The following is a 23,117-nucleotide window of genomic DNA, read 5'->3' as shown; positions in this document are numbered from 1 at the left end:
ATTCGGCTTTTGCGTTCTGCGGTCGCCATTCATTGTTTACATGCACACCTCTCGTTTCAATCTAACTGAATTAATTCCGATCGGTGAATCTGACTGTAGTGTTTACATGAACGCTAAACAAGTGATCGGTTGATGTGCGTTTTAACATTGCTAAGAAAATTCCCGCTCCTCCGTGAGAGATGCGAGACCCGGCGCGTCTCAGTAATGAAGCCACCGGCCTCGCGCCGTTCTCCCGCGGCCGTCAGCCTCGTCCTGCTCGCCACAGTAAACATGATGAATGAATGCCGACTGTAGAACGCAAAAGCCGAATCCCGGACATTTTGGGTCTCTAAATCCCTGGCAAACTCATCACTTACTTAGGCTAGCCTTGTTGTTTTCAACTGTGCTCTCTAACCGGTAGGCGCGGCCTCCTAAGGCAGCGAAGCAAGTGCATTCTGGGAGTTGTTGTCTTTCATCCACATAAGCCAAAAATACATTTTCTGGCTTTTCTCGGTCTAGAAAGCTCCAAATTAAAAAATTTCTCCACATTTCTTCTACTTAAATGACCTATTTTAAATACACATTCATCTTCCCAGAGGTGAAGTATCCCTTTAAGATTTTGTTAGTCCGCAGTACCAAACGCTTCCACTAGATGAAATGCGCTTATTTTTGACCACGAACAATACAAGTGTGACTAAGTCTCAGTGAATCTCACGTTTTTGTGTACATCAACCTGTTAAATGCTGAAGATGGTTACAAAAAATCAAGCCAGTTAATATCCTGTCATTTATTCCATATTTAAAACACCGAATCACTTTGTTGATTTTGATCTGAAATTAATATTTTGTATTTTGATTAGTAAAAGAGCTGTTATTGTGCAGCAGCAGATGGTGAAATATCAAATATTTAAGCGTTCAAGCACACAAGTATAACCGACAGCAGGAAAAATAAGCAAAATTACACCTTGTTTGAGAATATTTACAAATGCAACAATGTGTAAAATGCAAACAGGCTTTTATTTTGATGAATTTAAACAATAACTTGCAGGTCATGACCCTGTGCATGTAACAAAGTTAAGCTGTAGGATTGCAGATGACATTCCCATGATGCATCTGCCAGAATACACATGCCAAAAGTCCACTCACTCGCTGGCATTGGGTGCGTTTCAGTACGAACAGACAATCTGATCAGTGGTTATGAGAAGAACATGCATAGATGTGCGACTTGATTCATAAAGATCAGGTCGAAATGCAGAAACTCGTCCCAGATCCAAAAGCAAAAAAAAAAAAAATTAGATTTCTCCTTTTAACTTTGAAACATTCCTCCGAAGCACTGTGACTCCAGTCACATGAGAATGAATCCAGAGTACTGTACCTTTTTAAAAGTAAAATTCAATCGTCATATTCAAAGTTAGCTGGGTTTCCAGGAACTCTGGTTGAATTCTGCAGTTTTAAAACTCTATTAATTCAATCCTTCTCTCCTTCTCTTGCTTCGTCACGGACACCTGCTGCCTTTTCCGAATCCCTCTTCTTCTTTTTCCACACAGCGTGTAACCAGGAAAAGTCCGGATTAATGGCACTTTGATTAGCTTGGTTCAGACGGCTTGTTTAGCTCCACCTTCACTCCTTTTTCACCTGCACCTTGACAAAAAGAATACCAAGAGGAAAGAATTTACCCTTTACATTTACCCTCAGAGTTTGACACAATTTCTATTTTAAAGGGGTGGTTGATTATGATTTCACTTTTCTAACTGTAGTTAGTGTGTAATGTTGCTGTTTGAGCATAAACAACATCTGCAAAGTTACAACGCTCAAAGTTCACAGCAAAGGGAGATATTTGCTTTTAAAGAAATCGTTTTTTAAGGACTACAACAAACGGCTGGTAGAGACTACACGACATTCCTACCAGGTTAGGGACATCACCAACCCTAAAATTTGCATAAACCCCGCCCCCTGAACACGATTTATAGATTATCATGACAGAATATGCTAATCAATGACTATAAGATAACTACATAAATTCATCAACTATCCATTCAGAAATGTCCTGTTGCTTCTACATGTTGTCACTTCTTCTTGAGTCTCTCCATTATTGTCCGGTTTGAGAATAAACATTGAAATTTTCAGTGCATGTGTGTGTGAGGTAAAAGGACACGAGCTGTTAAAGCTCCGCCCCCAGTGCCGGGAGCAGCAGCTCATTTGCATTTAAAGGGACAGACACAAAACGGTGCGTTTTTGCTCACCCTCAAAAAGTGACAATTTTAACATGCTATATAAAAATATCTCTGGGGTATTTTGAGCTAAAACTTCACACACACACTCTGGGGACATCAGAGACTTATTTTACATCTTGTGAAAAGGGCATTATACCACCCCTTTATCTTCAAACTAAATGAGCACATGATGCTTTCTGTGAGGAAATTTAAGTAATTATTTCCTGATTATCTTCTATCCTCAAAGCTCTCAAATAACATACAGTAGTGGCTAAAAGTGACATCCGGAGGGGATATTTGTTTTTAATAACTCTACCAGTTTGATTAAACCATCAAAATAATAATAATAATAATAAATAAATAATAAAATATGAGCAAATTATTTTAAATGAGGTAAGAACAAAACACTAAACTTGGTTAAGGTATTTATCTGACAAAATGATTTGGCAAAGAAGCCAGGTAGAGCTACAGGTTTTATTTTACTATGCAATAATAATAATAATAAGAAGAAAAACAATAAAATAATGTAGATAAAAAAAAAAAAAGAAAGCTCAAAGGAAAAAGCATACATTGACTACAACATAATCAAATATTAATATTTCGTTGGTTCTCTCTTGTTGTTGCATGTGTTCATAATTTCTTTGAATGATAGCCTGGCCAAAAATGATATCGGCACAATTTGTCATGTTTCATTGCACTATTATTGCAAACAAAACAACTGACTCCAAGCACAACTACGCAATACGCTTATAAAATATTCAACACATTTTTGACCCTCTGGTGCTCTTCGCTTGGTGGTCAAAAATCACTGAAAACATTTCTGGTCACACTTTAAATTAGGGTCCAATTCTCACTATTAACTTCGACTTTAACCTCAATAAACTCTTAATTACTGCTTATTAATAGTTAGGAAGGTAGTTGTTAAGTTTAGATATTGAGTGATTAAGGGATGTAGAATATGCTCATGCTATAATCTTTTTATTTAATATTTTGTATTTTTAGGGGATTTTATGGTAATAAATTATATTTATGCAGTATTTATAATCCATTTATTCACTTTTTGAGAATAGACCTGAAAATGAAATTTCCAACTTAAACTGCCGTAAATCTTGAATGCTTTGGATCACAGACTGAAGTTTGGTCTCTTTTTAAAGACGACACTTGACAGATTATTGCTGAAGTTTAAAAACGAGAACTTAAAGTTATATAATTTTATGTTTGTGATGAAAAATGCATACTATTTTCAATTTTTATGTTAAATATATATTTTCCAAAACATGTTTTACTCTAAAAGCGAGAAAATCAAAGCTAAACAAGTTGTGTTCCAAATTTGAGATTGATATCTTAAAAAAGTGAGCTTTCATTAAGATTTTGTTTGGCTGCAGTAACATACGCTTCCACTAGACAAAATGCGCTTATTTTTGACCGCGAACAATACCAGTAGCACCTCAATCCAGTACACGAGATCCAGGGGGCAGAGTTGGATCCAGATATAAGGGGTGGAGATGGGTAGGTTTATGGGTGGGTTTATGGATTAAGGGGTGGAGATGGGTAGGTTTAGGGGTGGGTTTAGGGATTAAGGGGTGGAGATGGGTAGGTTTAGGGGTGGGTTTATGGATTAAGGGGTGGAGATGGGTAGGTTTATGGGTGGGTTTATGGATTAAGGGGTGGAGATTGGTAGGTTTAGGGGTGGGTTTATGGATTAAGGGGTGGAGATGGGTAGGTTTATGGGTGGGTTTATGGATTAAGGGGTGGAGATTGGTAGGTTTAGGGGTGGGTTTATGGATTAAGGGGTGGAGATTGGTAGGTTTAGGGGTGGGTTTAGGGATTAAGGGGTGGAGATTGGTAGGTTTAGGGGTGGGTTTAGGGATTAAGGGGTGGAGATGGGTAGGTTTAGGGGTGGGTTTATGATTAAGGGGTGGAGATGGGTAGGTTTAGGGATGGGTTTATGGATTAAGGGCTGGAGATTGGTAGGTTTAGGGGTGGGTTTAGGGATTAAGGGGTGGAGATGGGTAGGTTTAGGGGTGGGTTTATGGATTAAGGGGTGGAGATTGGTAGGTTTAGGGGTGGGTTTAGGGATTAAGGGGTGGAGATGGGTAGGTTTAGGGGTGGGTTTATGGATTAAGGGGTGGAGATTGGTAGGTTTAGGGGTGGGTTTAGGGATTAAGGGGTGGAGATGGGTAGATTTATGTATATGTAAGGTGGGAGGAGTTGGATCTGGATCCGACTCCTCCCCCTGGATTTCATGTTCTGCAGTGAGGACCATCTCAACAATACAAGTGTGACTATTTTTTTAAGGAATATTTAACCTTTTTGAATCATAACCATGATTTTTGTGTGGGTGATCAAATAGCAAGTGCCAAAGCCTTTCCCAAGTTTCATACCATTCCGATAAAGTAAAAAATACAAAAAAAGTAGAATTTTTCAATCAAAAATTACCAAAGAGCACCAAAGGGTTATAAATATTAAAGACTTATGGCACCTGAAATTGATTTTCGGAGAGGGAGATATTGTGATAATAACAAATTCAATTTCAGTCTGTTCCTCACACAAATCTATCATATGACTTCAGAAGACTTTACAACTGTACAGACTCATTTTACAAAAACGATATGGTCCTTTTTGGAGCTCGACAGACGTGGTGACTCTGAACTGTTGTTATATTTAAAAGATATGCTGCTCAAACCTCCTCTTTAATAACAGCATACAGGTTTGGAACGTCTTCAGGGTGAGCGAATAATTACAGTTTTTTATTTTTGGGTGAAATTACCTGTGAGGTACTTCTCTTTAGCTCTCGCCCGCTCATCAGCATCAAAATACCACAGGGTAATGGCATATCTATAAACACAGGAGAAGTTTATGAGTTATAAAGGGGAAAAAAGGACTAGACAAAGATGAAAATGCATGATGTGTGTGTGTTTGTGCATGAATACCTTGTAGCGTACGCAGGCTGGACCTCGTGAGGGTTTCGTCTGTCAGACCAGAATAAAAGCAAGCGGTCAAATTTGGGTTCGATGTCCGCAAACTGAGCTTTTCCCTCTGGAAATATCCGCAGTATGCCTCCGTGATCCTAAAGACACAGAATAACATCAATCACTTATGAGCTTTAGTATTAGACAAAAGGTACATAAAAAATACAATCTCAACTAACTGTACTTTGGCTCGAGAAAGCCTGACTAGAAAGTTTGAGTTTGTTTGTAAGAGCTTGAAGATAGATGATTGCTAGGGTGTTACTATGCAGTTGCTAGGGTGTTGCTCTGTGGTTACTATGGTATTCTAGGTGGTTGCTACAGTGTTGCTATGGTTTTCTGGATGGTTACTAGTAGGGCTGGGCAAAAAAATCGATTTTTCGATTAATCGTTTTTTAAAATGTGGTCGATTCAAAATCGATTCTCAAACGCCACGAATCGATTTTTTTCCATATTTATTTATCTATTACCCAAAAGCCAGTATTAGTTTTCCTCCACTGTTCATAGGCTTGCAAACTCCATTTTATAGCTAATGCTGTGAGATTTTATGTTTGTTTTATCTTAATCATAAAATAACCTCAACTAGTGCTGCACAATTAATCATATCGCAATCGCGATGTCAAGCCTACGCAATGACGTGAATGTCCTGTGACACACAGAAAGACTCGCGCTGATATCGTGCGTGCGCACAAGACAGCCCAGAATATACAGTTCTCTTTCGTGCTAGAACGAACAATAACACACACAATTATGCCAAAATGTTTTTTTGTCGAGTATCTTCATAACATAAGAGCAGTCTTATGATGAACGTGAATGATGAGGCGCGTGTGAGATCCGCGTCTCTGTTAGCAGCGGTTGGTCTCTTAAAGGGACAGTACACAGTAGCCACTAATTATCTCTGTCGTTAAAGTTAATCAAAGAACAAAGGGAACAGATAAAAACACTCACTGCTCTTGACTAAATAACTTTTGTAACTTTAATAAGGATTAGTCTATATATACTTTAGAATTAATGCATCGCAGACTGTTTGATAACTTTATTCAATCTCTGTAGGCCTATATGTCCTACCTAGACAGATAAAATATATGCAAGTTTTTTTTTTATGGGTTTATATGAGGATTTTTAACCTGTTTGATCAAGGCATGCGACTGGTCTGACTTGTCCAATTTTCAGCATCAATTTTTCATCTTGCATCAAAATTCTGTCTATTTATTGTATGCATTTGAAATATAGAGTTGGGTTCTGTTTTAATGTACCCAAGTGTACCTAAAATAAATAGAGTTTAATATACAGGTTGGTAGCTCTTAATTTCTTTTTATTAATTAACCACTTCCAAACTTATGTTCACTTTACTTTCTTTTTTTCTTTTTTTTTTTTTATAAATATAGGATTTGTATTAAATATATAGGCTATTCATTGAGTGGAATCGAAATCGAATTTAGAATCAAAATCGAATCGAATCGAGAATCGAAATCGAAAATCGAACCGAGAATCGAAATCGAATCGAATTGAGAGCTTGAGGATCGAAATCGAATCGATTTGTAAAATCTGAATCGATACCCAGCCCTAGTTACTAGGCGTTTGCTAGGGTGTTCTTGGTGGTTGCTAGGGTGTTGCTCTGTGGTTACTATGGTATTCTAGGTGGTTGCAACAGTGTTGCTATTCAGTTGCTATGGTTTTCTGGATGGTTGCTAGGGTGTTCTGAGTGGTTAAAAAATACAATCTCAAGTAACTGTATTTTGGTTTAAGAAAGCCTGACCAGAATGTTTGAGTTAGTTTTAAGAGATTGAAGATAAATGATTGCTAGGGTGTTACTATGCAGTTGCAAGCGTGTTGCTAATCAGTTGCTTTTGTTTTCTGGATAGTTGCTAGGCGTTTGCTAGGGTGTTCTGGGTGGTTGCTAGGGTGTAAAATGTTCCCTCTGAAACAATCATCCCTTTCCATATAAATGTGATTTTACTCTGATGCCGTTATGAATCATAAACTCGCATGATATCATGATAACGTGACTACTGACAATAAAGTCGACTCAGCAGTGCGTGACTGGAGCTTTTTTAGTGATAATGATAAATTCCATTAGTGAAAATAACAGAGCGACACAAACAATGAGAGGCCAGGTCTGGAGGAGGCTAGGATAGGAAACACAGCGGAGCGAGGCCTTCCTGAACAGGGATGAGAGGAAAAGACCACATGCTGGATAAAGACCTGTACGCCGAGGGTGCGAGAATATGAACCTTTCACACGAACGACACGCTGCTCACATGCACACACACACTCTCTCTCTCTCTCTCTCTCTCTCTCCAGGGAGCTGAGCACACGCTTCACACTGCTCACCAATGCATGCGCATTCAAGCACAAAAGTGCAAAATCATCAGGGAAGTACACTTTAAAATGCTGTGATGTCAGCTATTTTTTTCTACACTGAAAAAAAGTGGTAACATCTAAGTTAACTGGTTTTATTCAAGTCAAAAACATTATTTAACGTCACTGAACCAACGTACAGTAAGTAACTTACGGTAAGTAACATCTTTTGGTAACACTTTACAATAAGGTTCATTAGTTAACATTAATGTATTAACTAACATGAACTAACTATGAGCAATACATTTGTTACTGTATTTGTTAATCTTTGTTAATGTTAGTTAATAAAAATTCAGCTGTTCATTGTTTGTTCATGTTAGTTCACAGTGCATTAACTAATGTACTAAAGTATTAGTAAATGTTGAAATTAACATGAACAAAGATGAATAAATGCTGTATAAGTGCAGTTCATTGTTAGGTCATGCTAACTGATGTGATTAATGAACCTTATTGTGTTACCAATTCTTTTTTTCTTCTTTTTTTTAAGCAAGGACGCATTAAATTGTTCAAAAGTGAGAGTAAAGTTTTTTTTGTCTCCGTTTCTATTCACCCTCTACACTAGGGCTGAACGATATGGACAAAATTTCATATCTCGATTTTCATGCCTGATATCTCGATATCGATACAATACGATATGACTACGTAAGAACTAAAAAAACAATACATTTAGAGTTTGTAAAATACACACTGATGTCTATGGAAGAGGTACTAATAATCCTTTCAATTATAATTCGACACGTTTTATTCATATCAGCAGGGCCGGATTAATAATTTCCTGTGCCCTGGGCAACAAGACTCAAGGCCCCCATAGTTAGGGGGGTTCGGGGGCATGCTCCCCCGAGAAAATTTGGATTTCTCTGACCTACATATGTGCAATTTAGGACTTTTGAAGGCCATAAAATTATAAGAAATAGGCTCTCTTTAAAACCTTGTCATTAGATTATTTGTCTGCGCTCTCCTCATCTTCATATTTCTTATTCTCTCAGTATTCTTATACTGGCCTATTTCTACCTCTCCTAAAGCTGAACTTTGACTGATAGTCTTTTCATTTTCGTCTGTGTCAGTGACGAAAATAAACATAGGCTAAACTGATATTTATACGTTTTATGAATCATTTTCTTAGACATGTTAATTTACTCAAGGCTACCAGGAAAGCTGTATAGCTGTAAAGTCAGTATTGACATTAGGAACCTTCTGCAAGCTTTGGGATTTGAAAACGTCTGTTTTTAAATGTTAAAAGTAATTTTAAATAATACAAATTATAGACTACGTTTAACGCAGTTGGTGGAATTGGCAGACATTCCCTCGCATCGTGCGCTCTGGAAACGCGTCAAAGCATTCTCAGGTATAATTATGCAGCATTAATGCACGAATGATTTTGAAGGAATATTTCATCATGTCGATACACAATGGTCACATAATGTTAAGACTAATCTTGCTATTGATATCTTTGTTAGACTACCGACCCTATAGAACAAATGTCCGGCTAATATCGAAACTGAAACGAACTTCACCGCGCTCAACCAGCGGGAGTGCATTTCACGAATTAGTAATCGCTGGCGTTCAGCGGGGAGGGAGGAAAGTCGCGTGAACCCGCGTAGATGCACTTTATGCAGTGAAGAAGATCGTAAAGAGTTTGATAACTTTATAAAATTTCTGTGTATTTCCTACCTGTCAGGGCCCCCTAGATGTCATGGGCCCCTGGGCAATTGCCCAGTTGCCCTAATGGTTAATCCGGCCCTGCATATCAGATACGCATTGTGTAACTTCAGTGTTTACTCTATTCTATTCCCAGTTCACCAGCCACTTACTTTTAAGTATTTCGGGAGAAGTGGATGAATTCACGTGTTGTAAACATAGAGGTTGTAAATCCAACAGATCCGATTCTCTGAACTGCGTCTGCGGCACAAACTAACACGGCGGCGCCCATCGCGCATACAGCTCAACTAACGCGATCGTTATAAAGGTGTTTAAACAACAATATACTTCCACTTGCATGTATTTGACAATCGGAATATCAGATATTTCATGCCATAGCTAACACATTTGTGAATATTCTGAATAAAAAAGGAAAATAACATAAAAGCAGATCATCATTCATTCAGCGCTGTTGCTGCTGCTGTGTGTCACGTGACAAGCAATGACGCGTCACCATGGAAACGCCGCCCCCCTCCACGTCCCTGGTAGTGTGTGCGCGCTATACGCTGATTTCACGCAGCCGCCATTTTGAACTTGAAAGTGAGGCTCCGGTGGGAAGAACCCCGGAAGTACAGATAAACAACAATGCCTTGGACTACCAACCTGAAGCTGCTGCCGCGATTTACACTATTGGAAGATAATATCTAATATAGGATATGTATATAGTTCATTCCTGCTTCATTTTTTACTCTCTGAATTATATATAAAAAAAATATTTTATTTATTAATAAATTTCACTGTACATAGTCTAAAGTATGAAAGAAATGTATGTACAGTTTTAGAATTGACACAACATCATTAAACACAACAATACGCCATCGCATTCACGAGTCTCCTATGATTAAAGGCGACACTTCCGGTTTTCTTCCCACCGGAGCCTCGCTTTCGATTTCAAAATAACGGCTGCGTGAAATCAGCGTATACTCTTTGCTTTAGCGGTGCATTCAAGGGCACTCGTAAAACTGATGTTTGTTATGACTGCCAGAGTTGTATGCAGGGCGAGCGCGGAGAGGGGAAATCTATATCGTCTATATCGTTGCTTTTTTCGATAGTAATATCTTGAAAGTTCATATCTCGATATAGATACGATAACGATATATCGTTCAGCCCTACTCTACACCTCAGACTTCAGTCACAACTCGAAGTCATGCGACCTCCAGAAGTTTTCAGATGATTCGGCTGTGTTCGGCTGCATTGAGGCGAGAGATGAAATATAAAGCTCTGGTCAACGATTTTGTGAAGTGGTGTGGAGTGAACCCTCTACAAATAAATGTAACTACAACAAAAGAATTGCTAATTGATTTTAGAAGAGAAAAAAGACCATCCCTCACCTATTTCTATTCACGGCAGAGACATTAGCCGTATTCGGACAGGATTAACTTTACAAGGGTAGATGGAGTAATGTAATTTTACCACAGGACGTCTGTAATATGAATGGCCAATAAGAGATCTCAGTAAAACTAGCAGAAGTGGGAGAGTAACTCGATTTACACACTGCCGTCACTCCTGTCGTCATGTGTGTATTACGCTGCTTCCTGATATCACGTGCGCAAACACATATAACCTATATTTATAAAACAGTTATGTCCGGTCGAACGATGTATTAATGAACTTCAGATTGGATTGTGTAATAGGCACTAACGCTAAAAGATGTTTCGTGCCTCTAACAAGTGCTGTCGATCTCTCTGATCTGAATGGTGTGTGTGAAACACTTGAGTTTTGCCACAGACTCGTCCCAGCGTCTAGAACGCAACTGATGCTTCTTCAAGCGTCTCCATACTTGAAAAACCACGGAAAACTACTTTTAAACAGGAAATGATGGAATATTTACTTATATTTTTACAGCGGGTCTATTCGCACGGGATTAGTATCACCTGAGGTCATTTTTTCCGGACCTTTTTACAGAAGGTAAAAGTCGCCGTAATCTTCACTGACATTGTCCGTAATGATCACTGAGATGCACATTCGGACGAGACTAAAATCTCAGAGAAGCTCAGGTAATAATTACTTTACCCCTCCTCTCCATGTTAAACTAGTCCTGTCCGAATAGGGCTATTGAGACAGTGGACTCCTATCAGTATTTGAGGATCCACATCGATGACAGACTTGACTGGACAAAAATCACCGGAACAATCAATAAAAAGGGCCAGAGCAGACTCTACTTCTTGAGAAGACTCAGGTCCTTCAAAGTGTGTAGCAAGTGTTTCACATGTTCTATCAGTGTGTCGTCGCTAGTGCCCTGTTTTACGCCGTAGTGTGCCGGGGTTAAAGCTGGAGATGCCAAAAGGCTGAAGAAGCTTATTAAAGGCCGTCATAGGCGACATCTATGAATATATCTATACCCGCCCACGCCGTCAGATCATTTGGACGTGTGTTGTTTTCAAGAGATAACAACGATATAAATACTGTTCGTTTTCTCACACAAACCGCTCGTTTCGTGTCTTAGGCCATCAATGTGTACTTATGATGGGGAATTGTTTCATTTGGACGATGGGGAATTGTTTTAATTTGGACTCTGTGCTTGTGTTTTGAAACAGTGTCCATAGACCTGCATTATATGACTGACAGACAAGAACGGTCTGACCTAAAAATATCAAAATTGAAACTACTGCGGAAACAAAGACACCTACATCTTGGATGGCCTTGAGGTAAGCTAAAACATATCAAAAATTAATTTCAAAGTGAACTATCCCTTTAAGTTTATCAAGCGACGAGAATACTTTTTGTGCGCAAAAAATTACGACTTTATTCAACTCTTCATTTTCTTCTGTGTTTCTCTGAGTTCACATAGTGTAACAGCGCAGCGCTTCTGGGTTGTACTTCAGAACGGAGGCTCACTATTGGCTGATGCTGGTCATGTGTGTGATGCGTGTGATGCTGCCCAATAGTGAGCCTCCGTTCTGATGTAGACCATCAGAGGAAAACAGGACCAAGGCAGCGGGTTAGAGTCAAAACCAAGCAACTAAAGGTAAATATGGTGGATTTTATGTACGAAATAGAACTATAGTCAACGAGCATGGTATACAAAAACATTGTGCGACATAACATTTATGCAATCTTTAAAAAACATTTTTAAAAGGTATAATGCATTAATGGCACGATTCATGTGCGAGTCGTTTTCCAGTGTAATGAGTCTCGTGCCTCATTTCCCTGACTCGGTAAGCGGTTTCAGTAACTCTCCTCCTGGTTTTCTCTGGAGATTACAATCTCTGAGGTTAATGGGATTAGGCCGAAATGAAGCAGGCCTACTGGCACGTATGCAGTCGCTCGCCATTCATGCCGACTGTCAGAGTCATGTCAACTTTCTATAGCGCTTATACAGATAAAGCATGCTTCAAACATGGCAAAGCCAGGCAATCTTTCATATCAAACTCTTCAGAATAGGATGCAATGGTATTGGGATGGATGAATACACACATTGTAGGTATATGCGTCTTTTTTATATTTTATGTATCATAAAAAAACAATAGGATGCAATGAATTACAGATCTGAATGTACATATCCTTACCTTGGCATCCCAATTCTTATTAAGGTAATATATGCATGTGACGCATCTCCCATCGCCATTTGGGTTGTCCACATGGCGCACATATCCAGTGCCTTTAGCCGGGTAACACGCCACCATTGCCTGTCAACAAAACAGAGAAAATAGTCTGTATTATAGAATTAATAGAATTTTGATATGCAAGCATTAGTATTGAGATCTGAAATATCATAAATGCAACATTAATGAAAATAGTTACAATAGATTGTGCACCCCTAATGACACAAACTCTTAAAGGGATAGTTTACCAAAAGTTATATTAAAAGATATTAAAGAGTTATATTAAAAAATGTCCTGGCTCTTCCAATGGCAGCGAATTGCTGTTTCTGTTTTGAAGTCCATCAAAGTGCATCCATCCATCATAAAAGTGCATCTATCATTATAAAAGTGCATCTATCCATCATAAAAGTGCATCCATCCATCATAAAAGTGCATCTATCATTATAAAAGTGCATCTATCCATCATAAAAGTGCATCCATCCATCATAAAAGTGCATCTATCATTATAAAAGTGCATCTATCCATCATAAAAGTATATCTATCATTATAAAAGTGCATCTATCCATCATAAAAGTATATCTATCCATCATAAAAGTGTATCTGTCCATCATAAAAGTGCATCTATCATCATAAAAGTGTATCTATCATCATAAAAGTGCATCTATCCATCATTAAAGTGCATCTATCCATCATAAAAGTGTATCTATCATCATAAAAGTGCATCTATCCATCATAAAAGTATATCCATCATAAAAGTGCATCTGTCCATCATAAAAGTGCATCTATCATCATAAAAGTGCATCTATCCATCATAAAAGTGCATCTGGCCATCATAAAAGTGCATCTATCATCATAAAAGTGCATCTATCATTATAAAAGTGCATCTATCCATCATAAAAGTGCATCCATCCATCATAAAAGTGCATCTATCATTATAAAAGTGCATCTATCCATCATAAAAGTATATCTATCATTATAAAAGTGCATCTATCCATCATAAAAGTATATCTATCATCATAAAAGTGCATCTATCCATCATAAAAGTGTATCTATCATCATAAAAGTGTATCTGTCAATCATAAAAGTGTATCTATCCATCATAAAAGTGCATCTATCCATCATAAAAGTGCATCTATCCATCATAAAAGTGCATCTATCCATCATAAAAGTGTATCTATCCATCATAAAAGTGTATCTATCCATCATAAAAGTATATCTATCCATCATAAAAGTGCATCTATCATCATAAAAGTGCATCTGGCCATCATAAAAGTGCATCTATCATCATAAAAGTGCATCTATCATCATAAAAGTGCATCTATCCATCATAAAAGTATATCTATCCATCATAAAAGTGCATCTGTCCATCATAAAAGTGCATCTATCATCATAAAAGTGTATCTGTCCATCATAAAAGTGCATCTATCCATCATAAAAGTATCTATCCATCATAAAAGTGCATCTGTCCATCATAAAAGTGTATCTATCATCATAAAAGTGCATCTATCCATCATAAAAGTATATCCATCATAAAAGTGCATCTGTCCATCATAAAAGTGCATCTATCATCATAAAAGTGCATCTATCCATCATAAAAGTGTATCTATCATCATAAAAGTGCATCTATCCATCATAAAAGTATATCCATCATAAAAGTGCATCTGTCCATCATAAAAGTGCATCTATCATCATAAAAGTGCATCTATCCATCATAAAAGTGCATCTGGCCATCATAAAAGTGCATCTATCATCATAAAAGTGCATCTATCATTATAAAAGTGCATCTATCCATCATAAAAGTGCATCCATCCATCATAAAAGTATATCCATCATAAAAGTGCATCTGTCCATCATAAAAGTGCATCTATCATCATAAAAGTGCATCTATCCATCATAAAAGTATATCTATCATTATAAAAGTGCATCTATCCATCATAAAAGTGCATCTATCATCATAAAAGTGCATCTATCCATCATAAAAGTATATCCATCATAAAAGTGCATCTGTCCATCATAAAAGTGCATCTATCATCATAAAAGTGCATCTATCCATCATAAAAGTGCATCTGGCCATCATAAAAGTGCATCTATCATCATAAAAGTGCATCTATCATTATAAAAGTGCATCTATCCATCATAAAAGTGCATCCATCCATCATAAAAGTATATCCATCATAAAAGTGCATCTGTCCATCATAAAAGTGCATCTATCATCATAAAAGTGCATCTATCATCATAAAAGTGCATCTATCATTATAAAAGTGCATCTATCCATCATAAAAGTGCATCCATCCATCATAAAAGTATATCCATCATAAAAGTGCATCTGTCCATCATAAAAGTGCATCTATCCATCATAAAAGTGCATCCATCCATCATAAAAGTATATCCATCATAAAAGTGCATCTGTCCATCATAAAAGTGCATCTATCATCATAAAAGTGCATCTATCCATCATAAAAGTGTATCTATCATCATAAAAGTGCATCTATCCATCATAAAAGTATATCCATCATAAAAGTGCATCTGTCCATCATAAAAGTGCATCTATCATCATAAAAGTGCATCTATCCATCATAAAAGTGCATCTGGCCATCATAAAAGTGCATCTATCATCATAAAAGTGCATCTATCATTATAAAAGTGCATCTATCCATCATAAAAGTGCATCCATCCATCATAAAAGTGCATCTATCATTATAAAAGTGCATCTAGCCATCATAAAAGTATATCTATCATTATAAAAGTGCATCTATCCATCATAAAAGTATATCTATCATCATAAAAGTGCATCTATCCATCATAAAAGTGTATCTATCATCATAAAAGTGTATCTGTCCATCATAAAAGTGTATCTATCCATCATAAAAGTGCCTCTATCCATCATAAAAGTGCATCTATCCATCATAAAAGTGCATCTATCCATCATAAAAGTGTATCTATCCATCATAAAAGTGTATCTATCCATCATAAAAGTATATCTATCCATCATAAAAGTGCATCTATCATCATAAAAGTGCATCTGGCCATCATAAAAGTGCATCTATCATCATAAAAGTGCATCTATCATCATAAAAGTGCATCTATCCATCATAAAAGTATATCTATCCATCATAAAAGTGCATCTGTCCATCATAAAAGTGCATCTATCATCATAAAAGTGTATCTGTCCATCATAAAAGTGCATCTATCCATCATAAAAGTATCTATCCATCATAAAAGTGCATCTGTCCATCATAAAAGTGCATCTATCATCATAAAAGTGTATCTTTCCATCATAAAAGTGCATCTATCCATCATAAAAGTGTATCTATCCATCATAAAAGTGCATCTGTCCATCATAAAAGTGCATCTATCCATCATAAAAGTGCATCTATCCATCATAAAAGTGTATCTGTTTATCATAAAACTGCATCTATCCATCATAAAAGTGTATCTATCCATCATAAAAGTGTATCTATCCATCATAAAAGTGCATCTATCCATCATAAAAATGTATCTATCATCATAAAAGTGCATCTATCCATCATAAAAGTGCATCTATCATCATAAAAGTGCATCTATCATCATAAAAGTGCATCTATCCATCATAAAAGTGCATCTATCCATCATAAAAGTGTATCTATCATCATAAAAGTGTATCTATCCATCATAAAAGTGTATCTGTTTATCATAAAACTGCATCTATCCATCTTAAACATCCCTTTAAACTCAAGAGCACAGGATGTACATCACTGTTTTGTAGTTTTGTGAAGAGTTTTAAATCAGGAATAGCGCTGATACTGAGTCAGTGTTGCGCTCGGTTGCAGACCGGATTGCAGGATGGCGTCTGCGTTTGAAGTGTGGGTTAAATAACTGAGTCCACAGATTAAAGTAGGAGTTTTTTAAATCATGGGCTAATTTTCATTTTTGGGTGAACTGTCCCTTTAAGATGTGGACTTCAGATGAAGTGCTTTAGGTTAAAAGCAAAGCTTCATATGATCATATGGAGGAATGTGGCGTTCAGTTCAAACACTGGGACAGAAGTGATGGTGTGAACGTGTTGAGAGGGATGTTTTCAGCCCAAACCAGCATTGTCAAAGTCTCACAACAGAAATGACGCAAGTTTTTCCACATTCTACACATATTATTATAGCAACAAACATCCCAGTCCTGCAGACTGAAAACATCCATCTCAGTTTCCTTCACTTCTGCTCTTATGTCCCTTGTTTACAATGTGGAAGGATTTAAGATTGAGTGAACATTAATAAAACGCTTTTCTTCAGAACCCATGAAGGCATTTTGATCAGATTTGCTTGAGTAAAAACACAAGACTTGCTTCTTAACAAAACATTTTTTTACATGTTATCTTGGCTTACATGTTATCAGTTGATCTCCCTTAGAAAGTCCTTACTTTTTTACTTTTCAATTATTTGGGTGAATAATTTCCCCTAAAATAATAATTATAATATAACTTTTTTAATTTAATAGATTTAAGTCTGTATACAAATATTACCAAAATGTATAAATATTTAAAAATGTTAAAATATTTTAAATTATTAAAAATACACTTAACACTAAAATATATTTTTTTTCTAACTTTTTTTTTATTTAAGCCTGTACAAATACTACCAAAATGTAAAAATACTTTTCAAATTTGATAATTGTTTTTTTATTTATTTAATTAGTTTATTGAATTTGAAATGATTAAAAATACACTTTTACATTTTTTTAATTAAAAAAAACAATAAATATTCAATACAAATATGAAACCCTAAAATATAAGTTAAAAAACTCAATAAATTTAAAAATACTTAAATATTAAAAAGTTTAAATATTTTTAAATTATTAAAAATACATGTCTTTTTTATAATTTTAATTATTTAGGTGATTATGCAAAAATAAATAAAAAAAGTAAAATAATGTGTACAATATATACAATTTTATCAAGAAAAATCAATCTATTTAATTTACTTTTTGAATGTAGAAGTCAAGTTTAATTTAAATTCATTACATTTCACTTTTTAATGATTAATTAATAAATACTTTTTTTAAAGTTACTAATTAGAGGAAATCATTTTACTCAAATATAAAAATATATATTTTGTTATACAATCTTTTTTTTAATTCAATCATTTTAAGTCAGTACAAGAAGTAATTGCATTGGCCTTTATAGGTTTGGATTGCATGGGTGCAGATCGAGTCTCACACACACTGCAGGAGGTCTGAGGGCTGGACCCTGGCAATCCTTTCCTGAGCGTCACAACATGTCGTGCTTCAGCCCTCACGGAAGACTCGATCTGAGGCCAAACCTCCACCTCATGTGTGAGAGAAACAGAGATGAACTGATGTGAACCCCGGATGCTGTTGGCCTAAAGCCAGAGGAAGCTGTGTTTTAATGATCCTGCTACGTGCAGTGCGTGAGGGACTCTCTCTCGCTCTCTCTCTCTCTCTCTCTCTCTCTTTCTCTCACTCACTCACTCACTCTCTCCCCCACCCTCTCTCTCTCTCTCTTTCTTTCTCCCCTCACTCTCTCTCTGCCCCCCCCCCCTTTTGTCTCAAGGAGATGGGCTCAAGATGGGTAAACAGTCAAACCAAAAATTATTCAGACACCAGATATTCTTTTTTTATATATTTTTACTAGTGTGTGCAGGACATTATAGTTCATTTATATAAGTGAGGATAGCAAAATAAAGTAAACTGTGACATTATACCCAAAAATTCTTCATACACAGTGGACTACCAGTAAATTGTATAAAAATTTGGGACCAAAATTGATTCAGACACTTTGACCTGATCATGTTTTGCTGAAGTGTGTTTTCTTTAATTGCTAATGCTCTTTTTACACACAGACTGAACAAAATGAAGCATTGCTTGGTGATTGGTTGAGCTAAACTGGTATTATCTAATGGTGTAGTTAAATTTAACAGCTGACAGATATTCAACATAATTCATGTGTGAGACAGTCTAACAGAAGGATGGACAAAACCAGTCAAATATCAACTGATTCTTATCATTTTATTACCATTTTCTAAACTATAGCGAATAAACTGTGATAATGTGAGAAATGTGTCTGAATAGATTTTGGTTTGACTGTATTTGTCACTGCGTAAGAAAGTGTGCGGTCCGGCCCACAGAAGAACAGGACACTAGTGCTAAAGAAACAGTGATCATAAATCCCAGCTTTAGCTCAGTGTTCCTGAAATCTATTCTTCTCGCCGTGGGTCAGTTACGAGGCGAGTGTGTGTGGGAGGGGTTTGACTCCAAAACCAAATGACTAAACAAAAACACACGGACCGTCATGTCTTTCCACACACACTTCCCGTAAAAACTCCTGAAAACAAAAGGAGCCGAAGACAAGTTCAGCAGTGTGTGTGAACGGATTCATTAACAAATTCACTCCATGAATCATCATCACTTTAAAATGATTCAAAATATGCATTTTTAAAAATACGATATTAATCACTTGGGTATATTTAATCATTTAAATAATTTAATATAGGCTAAATTTAAAAAAGAAAATCACAAATTTTCAGTAAGTGATTAAAAATAATAGCTTACTTTACAATTCCATATATTTCCCTAAATGAGTTTAAATTATTAAAAGTATACACAAAACATGATACTATTTTTTGGGGTGAATATAAAAAAACACCAAATCAACAAATAAAAAATATGTATTTTTAATCATTTAGAAAGTATTAACATATCAGGTGAATATAATTAAAAAAAAAATTTAAATCAACAAATACCAGACATTTCACTCATCAGTCAGTTTAATGTAGCCTAATTTAAGTTGAAATGACTTACTTAAACATAGACAAACATGACAACTACTTAAACATAGTTGATTGCACTCAAAAATTGAAGGCAGCAACTTTTGTTTTTACAGTGTTCAAAATGACATAAATCTCAATTAAAGATTTTAATACTTTTTAAATGACTAAAAAATAATAGCTTAATCAACAAATTCAGTGTGCTTTTTTTAAACTCGCATTAAAGTCTGAAATACTTGATTCTGATTGGTCAAACAAGGCATTGATGAATTTTATAGGGGTGGGGGCAATTGTAACAAACTTTGGTCATGTTGTTTTTACTCAAAAACGTTTTGAAATATTTGGATACAATTTAGAAGTCAAATGTTGCATCTGCCCCCGGTCTCCCCTAGACTACATTTATACTGCAGCTCAAATCAATATTTCATTCATTCAACATGCATTCATTTTGCATTTGGTAAGGTAGGCCTAGTTATTTTTCAAGTAATGCATTCAATATTATTACTCTACAAACGAGGTTCTTTTGCCCATCAGAAATGCCAATGCAATGTCAGATCAGGCTTCCTCGTCCTCAATACTTGAGCTCTGACTTACGCCGGTGAACGTGCCGGAGCTTTTCAGCAGCTGGCTCTCGTACAGTAGATGTGTGTGTGAGATAGCGTACGCCTCAGCCTTACTGTAAGTGTGTTTGTGTGTGCCGTTGCCGTATACTAGCGCTGTCATTCTTCCGCGTTCCTCGACGGCCTCATTAACAGGCGATCCGGACGCTGAGGGCTTTTGTTTACATTCCAGCCGCTTCAAAACTATGTCCGAATATTAACAGAGTTCCTGCCCTACGAACCATAAAAACCCCAACAGCAGCATCCCTCATTACTGAAGCGTGTTCACACGGACAGATCTATGTAGAGTGGCCATCTTTGGTTCCCCAAATAACCCTGTGGTAAAACAATCAAGCTTTCAGAGTTGTTTATGTGGTGTTTTTAATCTGCTTTAAGACAAACCATGTGTAAGTTCATAAGTCGACAGCATTGCTGAGTATTTCCTCCTTAAAACTGCAGTGAACCAAAGACAGTCTCAAAAACACGCTTTGAAATCGCTGGTGTTTCTGACGTCACAAACTACCTCGTAACCAATCAGATCAACACGTGATCGTCAACCAGTGGAGGCGGGGCTCATTTGCATATTCATAGAGCGCTTACTAAATGAGGCAAGGGTGTCGAGTTACATTTAATTGCATTGCAGAAAAAATACTTTTTTCTCACCGTATGCTTTGTTTGCAAGTCATGATATGCCTAAAGCTCATGCATACAGTTTTATTCCAAATTGCATTAATTTTCATAGCAAATGTGGTTAGAGTTAAAATTGTTGCATGGTGCAGTTCTGCAGGAAATGCTGTCATTGACGTCTCTGACAGCCTTGAGATGTTATAGGAAAATATCTTATTGAACAAACACTACTACTTAATGTAAAAAGAAAACAACAACAACTCACACAAATCCTTCACATATATGATACATGCATTTGGAAGACTTGTTAACTCAAAGCCACATTCAAACTCGACCAAACTCCACCAGCAAATGAATGAGGACGTGTCACTGTTCAACAAATGAAAGGAAGATGACTCGACATTATTAATCTGAAAAGCAGCTGCCCTGCCAGATGAAAAAGGGCATTTGTTTTGCCAATAAACCATTTTATGGACAATCACAGCTTTTAGGCTCCTCCAAAACAACTGATTATTGAAACAATAATATTTAGTTTGATTGTCTGATAAGAGAAGTTTGACAGAGTCGGAGACTCGCGCCACTGTTTATTTTTGTGTCCGATACGAAGCACACTCTCAGTAACCTTCGCTGACTCAAACAAAACTCCAAAAATAAATCATGTAAACGTAATAATAATAAATTAATAAATAAACTGAGAAACTTAGCACTCAAAAGTCAGCGAGGGCAGTGGATACAATACCAGTAACTTTATTAGTTTATTTATTTATTTAGTTTATTTTAGTTAAATGATGCATAAAAACTTATGCATATTATTTGCATCATTTTTGTTTTTGTTTAGGACAAAACTTGGAGGCTTGAGGAAAAGAAACTGAGCCTTAGAGCTTGAAGGGTTAAAAATGGAAAATCTGTCAGAATAAAATCTGAAACTTATTTTCTTAATTTATTTTTGGGATAACTATCTCTATCCCTTTAATGATTGATAGATATATATGTGTTAGATATATTTTAGAGTGATGATATCAAACACACAGACCCTCGGGACAGAATATAAGGAAAAGCAGGAGGAAAACGAGGATGAAGAAAGCAAACACCAGAGATCCAAAGTGAGAATAACCCATAATTCTGGAACAACTTTAGAATCATACAATCCCTAACCCTCATCTATCCCTGAAATCAAAAGGGAAAATTGTTGGTCAAGACCCTGAACACAGTCCTAACCCAAAATATGACTGATTAATAACCTTTTAACCCTCAGGTGCTCTTAAAAAAATGTAGTTTCGTTTTTTTTTTTTTTTTTTTTGAGGTATGAAACTTGGTAAAGGTTTTGGCACTTTATGTGAACACACACAAAAAATCATGGACATGATTTGAAAAGGTTAAATGGCAAATCGTCACATTCAAAAATAAGTGCATTGGAAATGGGGAACATTTCATCTAGTGGAAGCGTTCGGTACTGCGCCCAAACAAAATCTGACTGAAAGCTCATTTTTTGAGATATCAACCACAAATTTGAAACACAACTTGTTTATATATATGGCTTTGTTTTTCACACAGTTTTAGAGTAAACGTGTTTTGGAAAATATATATTTCATACAAAAACCTTTTCAAAATGTTTTCATAACAATAGACGTAAACATTTTAAAAAAAATTTTTCACTTCAGCAATAATCTGCCAAGTGTCATCATTAAAAAAGAGAGAACAAATTCAAGATTTATGAGAGTTTAAGTTGGAAATGTCATTTTCAGGTCTGTGCACAAAGAGTTAATAAATGGATTATAACTACTGCATAAATATAATTTAGTACCATAAAATTTAGAACCTTGAAAAATAAAACATTTTACAAGTTAATATTATTTAAGATTTTCTATGTCAAATTTCACATTTAACTCACTGTTGTTGTCGTTTCTTTGTTATTGTTTGTTGACATTTATTAGCAATTTCTGAGTGAAAGTTGTTTCTACACCAAATTTGTTTAATTTTTTGAGTAATGAACTTAAAAATTGGTGTTTATACTACAAAATAAGTTCCTCTAACTCAGTGTAGTTTGTCGTTTGAACTTAATTTCATTAGTTGTCATTAAAAAATGCAAACAATATTACACTGATGTGCATCTAAAATCGATGGCGCATATACAAATAATGATCATCTATGCACAACAGAAAAAAGGGGTAGAAGAAATGAAATGTGCCAAATCTGAGCCACTGATCAGTTCAGACCCAATGAATTCTTGCCAACATAATTAACTCCTCTAACACTCGGGAAATGTGCTGTCTGAGATCATAACCCCAGACCTAGACAAATAAAGTAATATTTTGAGACCCAGGCAATGATTATGTTGGCTCTTGAGACTCCAACACTGAATACTGCTCATA

At 36.1% G+C, this 23,117-nt stretch overlaps 1 protein-coding gene across 3 annotated transcripts in view; it reads right to left on the bottom strand.

Moving 5' to 3' along the window:
• Nucleotides 1-753: 753 nt before the first annotated feature.
• egln1a (egl-9 family hypoxia-inducible factor 1a) overlaps nt 754-23,117 on the bottom strand; it is a 30,604-nt gene continuing 8,240 nt past the window's right edge. Inside the window, exons 2-5 of one of the 3 annotated variants that reach the window (XM_081351895.1) lie at nt 12,729-12,848; nt 5,125-5,261; nt 4,962-5,029; nt 754-1,613 (exon numbers count right to left, since the gene is read on the bottom strand). In XM_081351895.1, the coding sequence (XP_081208021.1) occupies nt 1,564-1,613; nt 4,962-5,029; nt 5,125-5,261; nt 12,729-12,848 (375 nt within the window). In that variant the 3' untranslated portion in view covers nt 754-1,563. Of the gene's footprint in view, nt 1,620-4,961; nt 5,030-5,124; nt 5,262-12,728; nt 12,849-23,117 lie in introns of all 3 variants that reach the window. The other 2 variants (XM_081351894.1, XM_081351896.1) reach the window with 2 other exon arrangements.

This window comes from Scardinius erythrophthalmus (assembly GCF_964197995.2).
Source record: "Scardinius erythrophthalmus genome assembly, chromosome: 21".
Taxonomy (NCBI): Eukaryota; Metazoa; Chordata; class Actinopteri; order Cypriniformes; family Leuciscidae; genus Scardinius; species Scardinius erythrophthalmus.
This window is presented reverse-complemented; position numbering and strand designations above follow the sequence as displayed.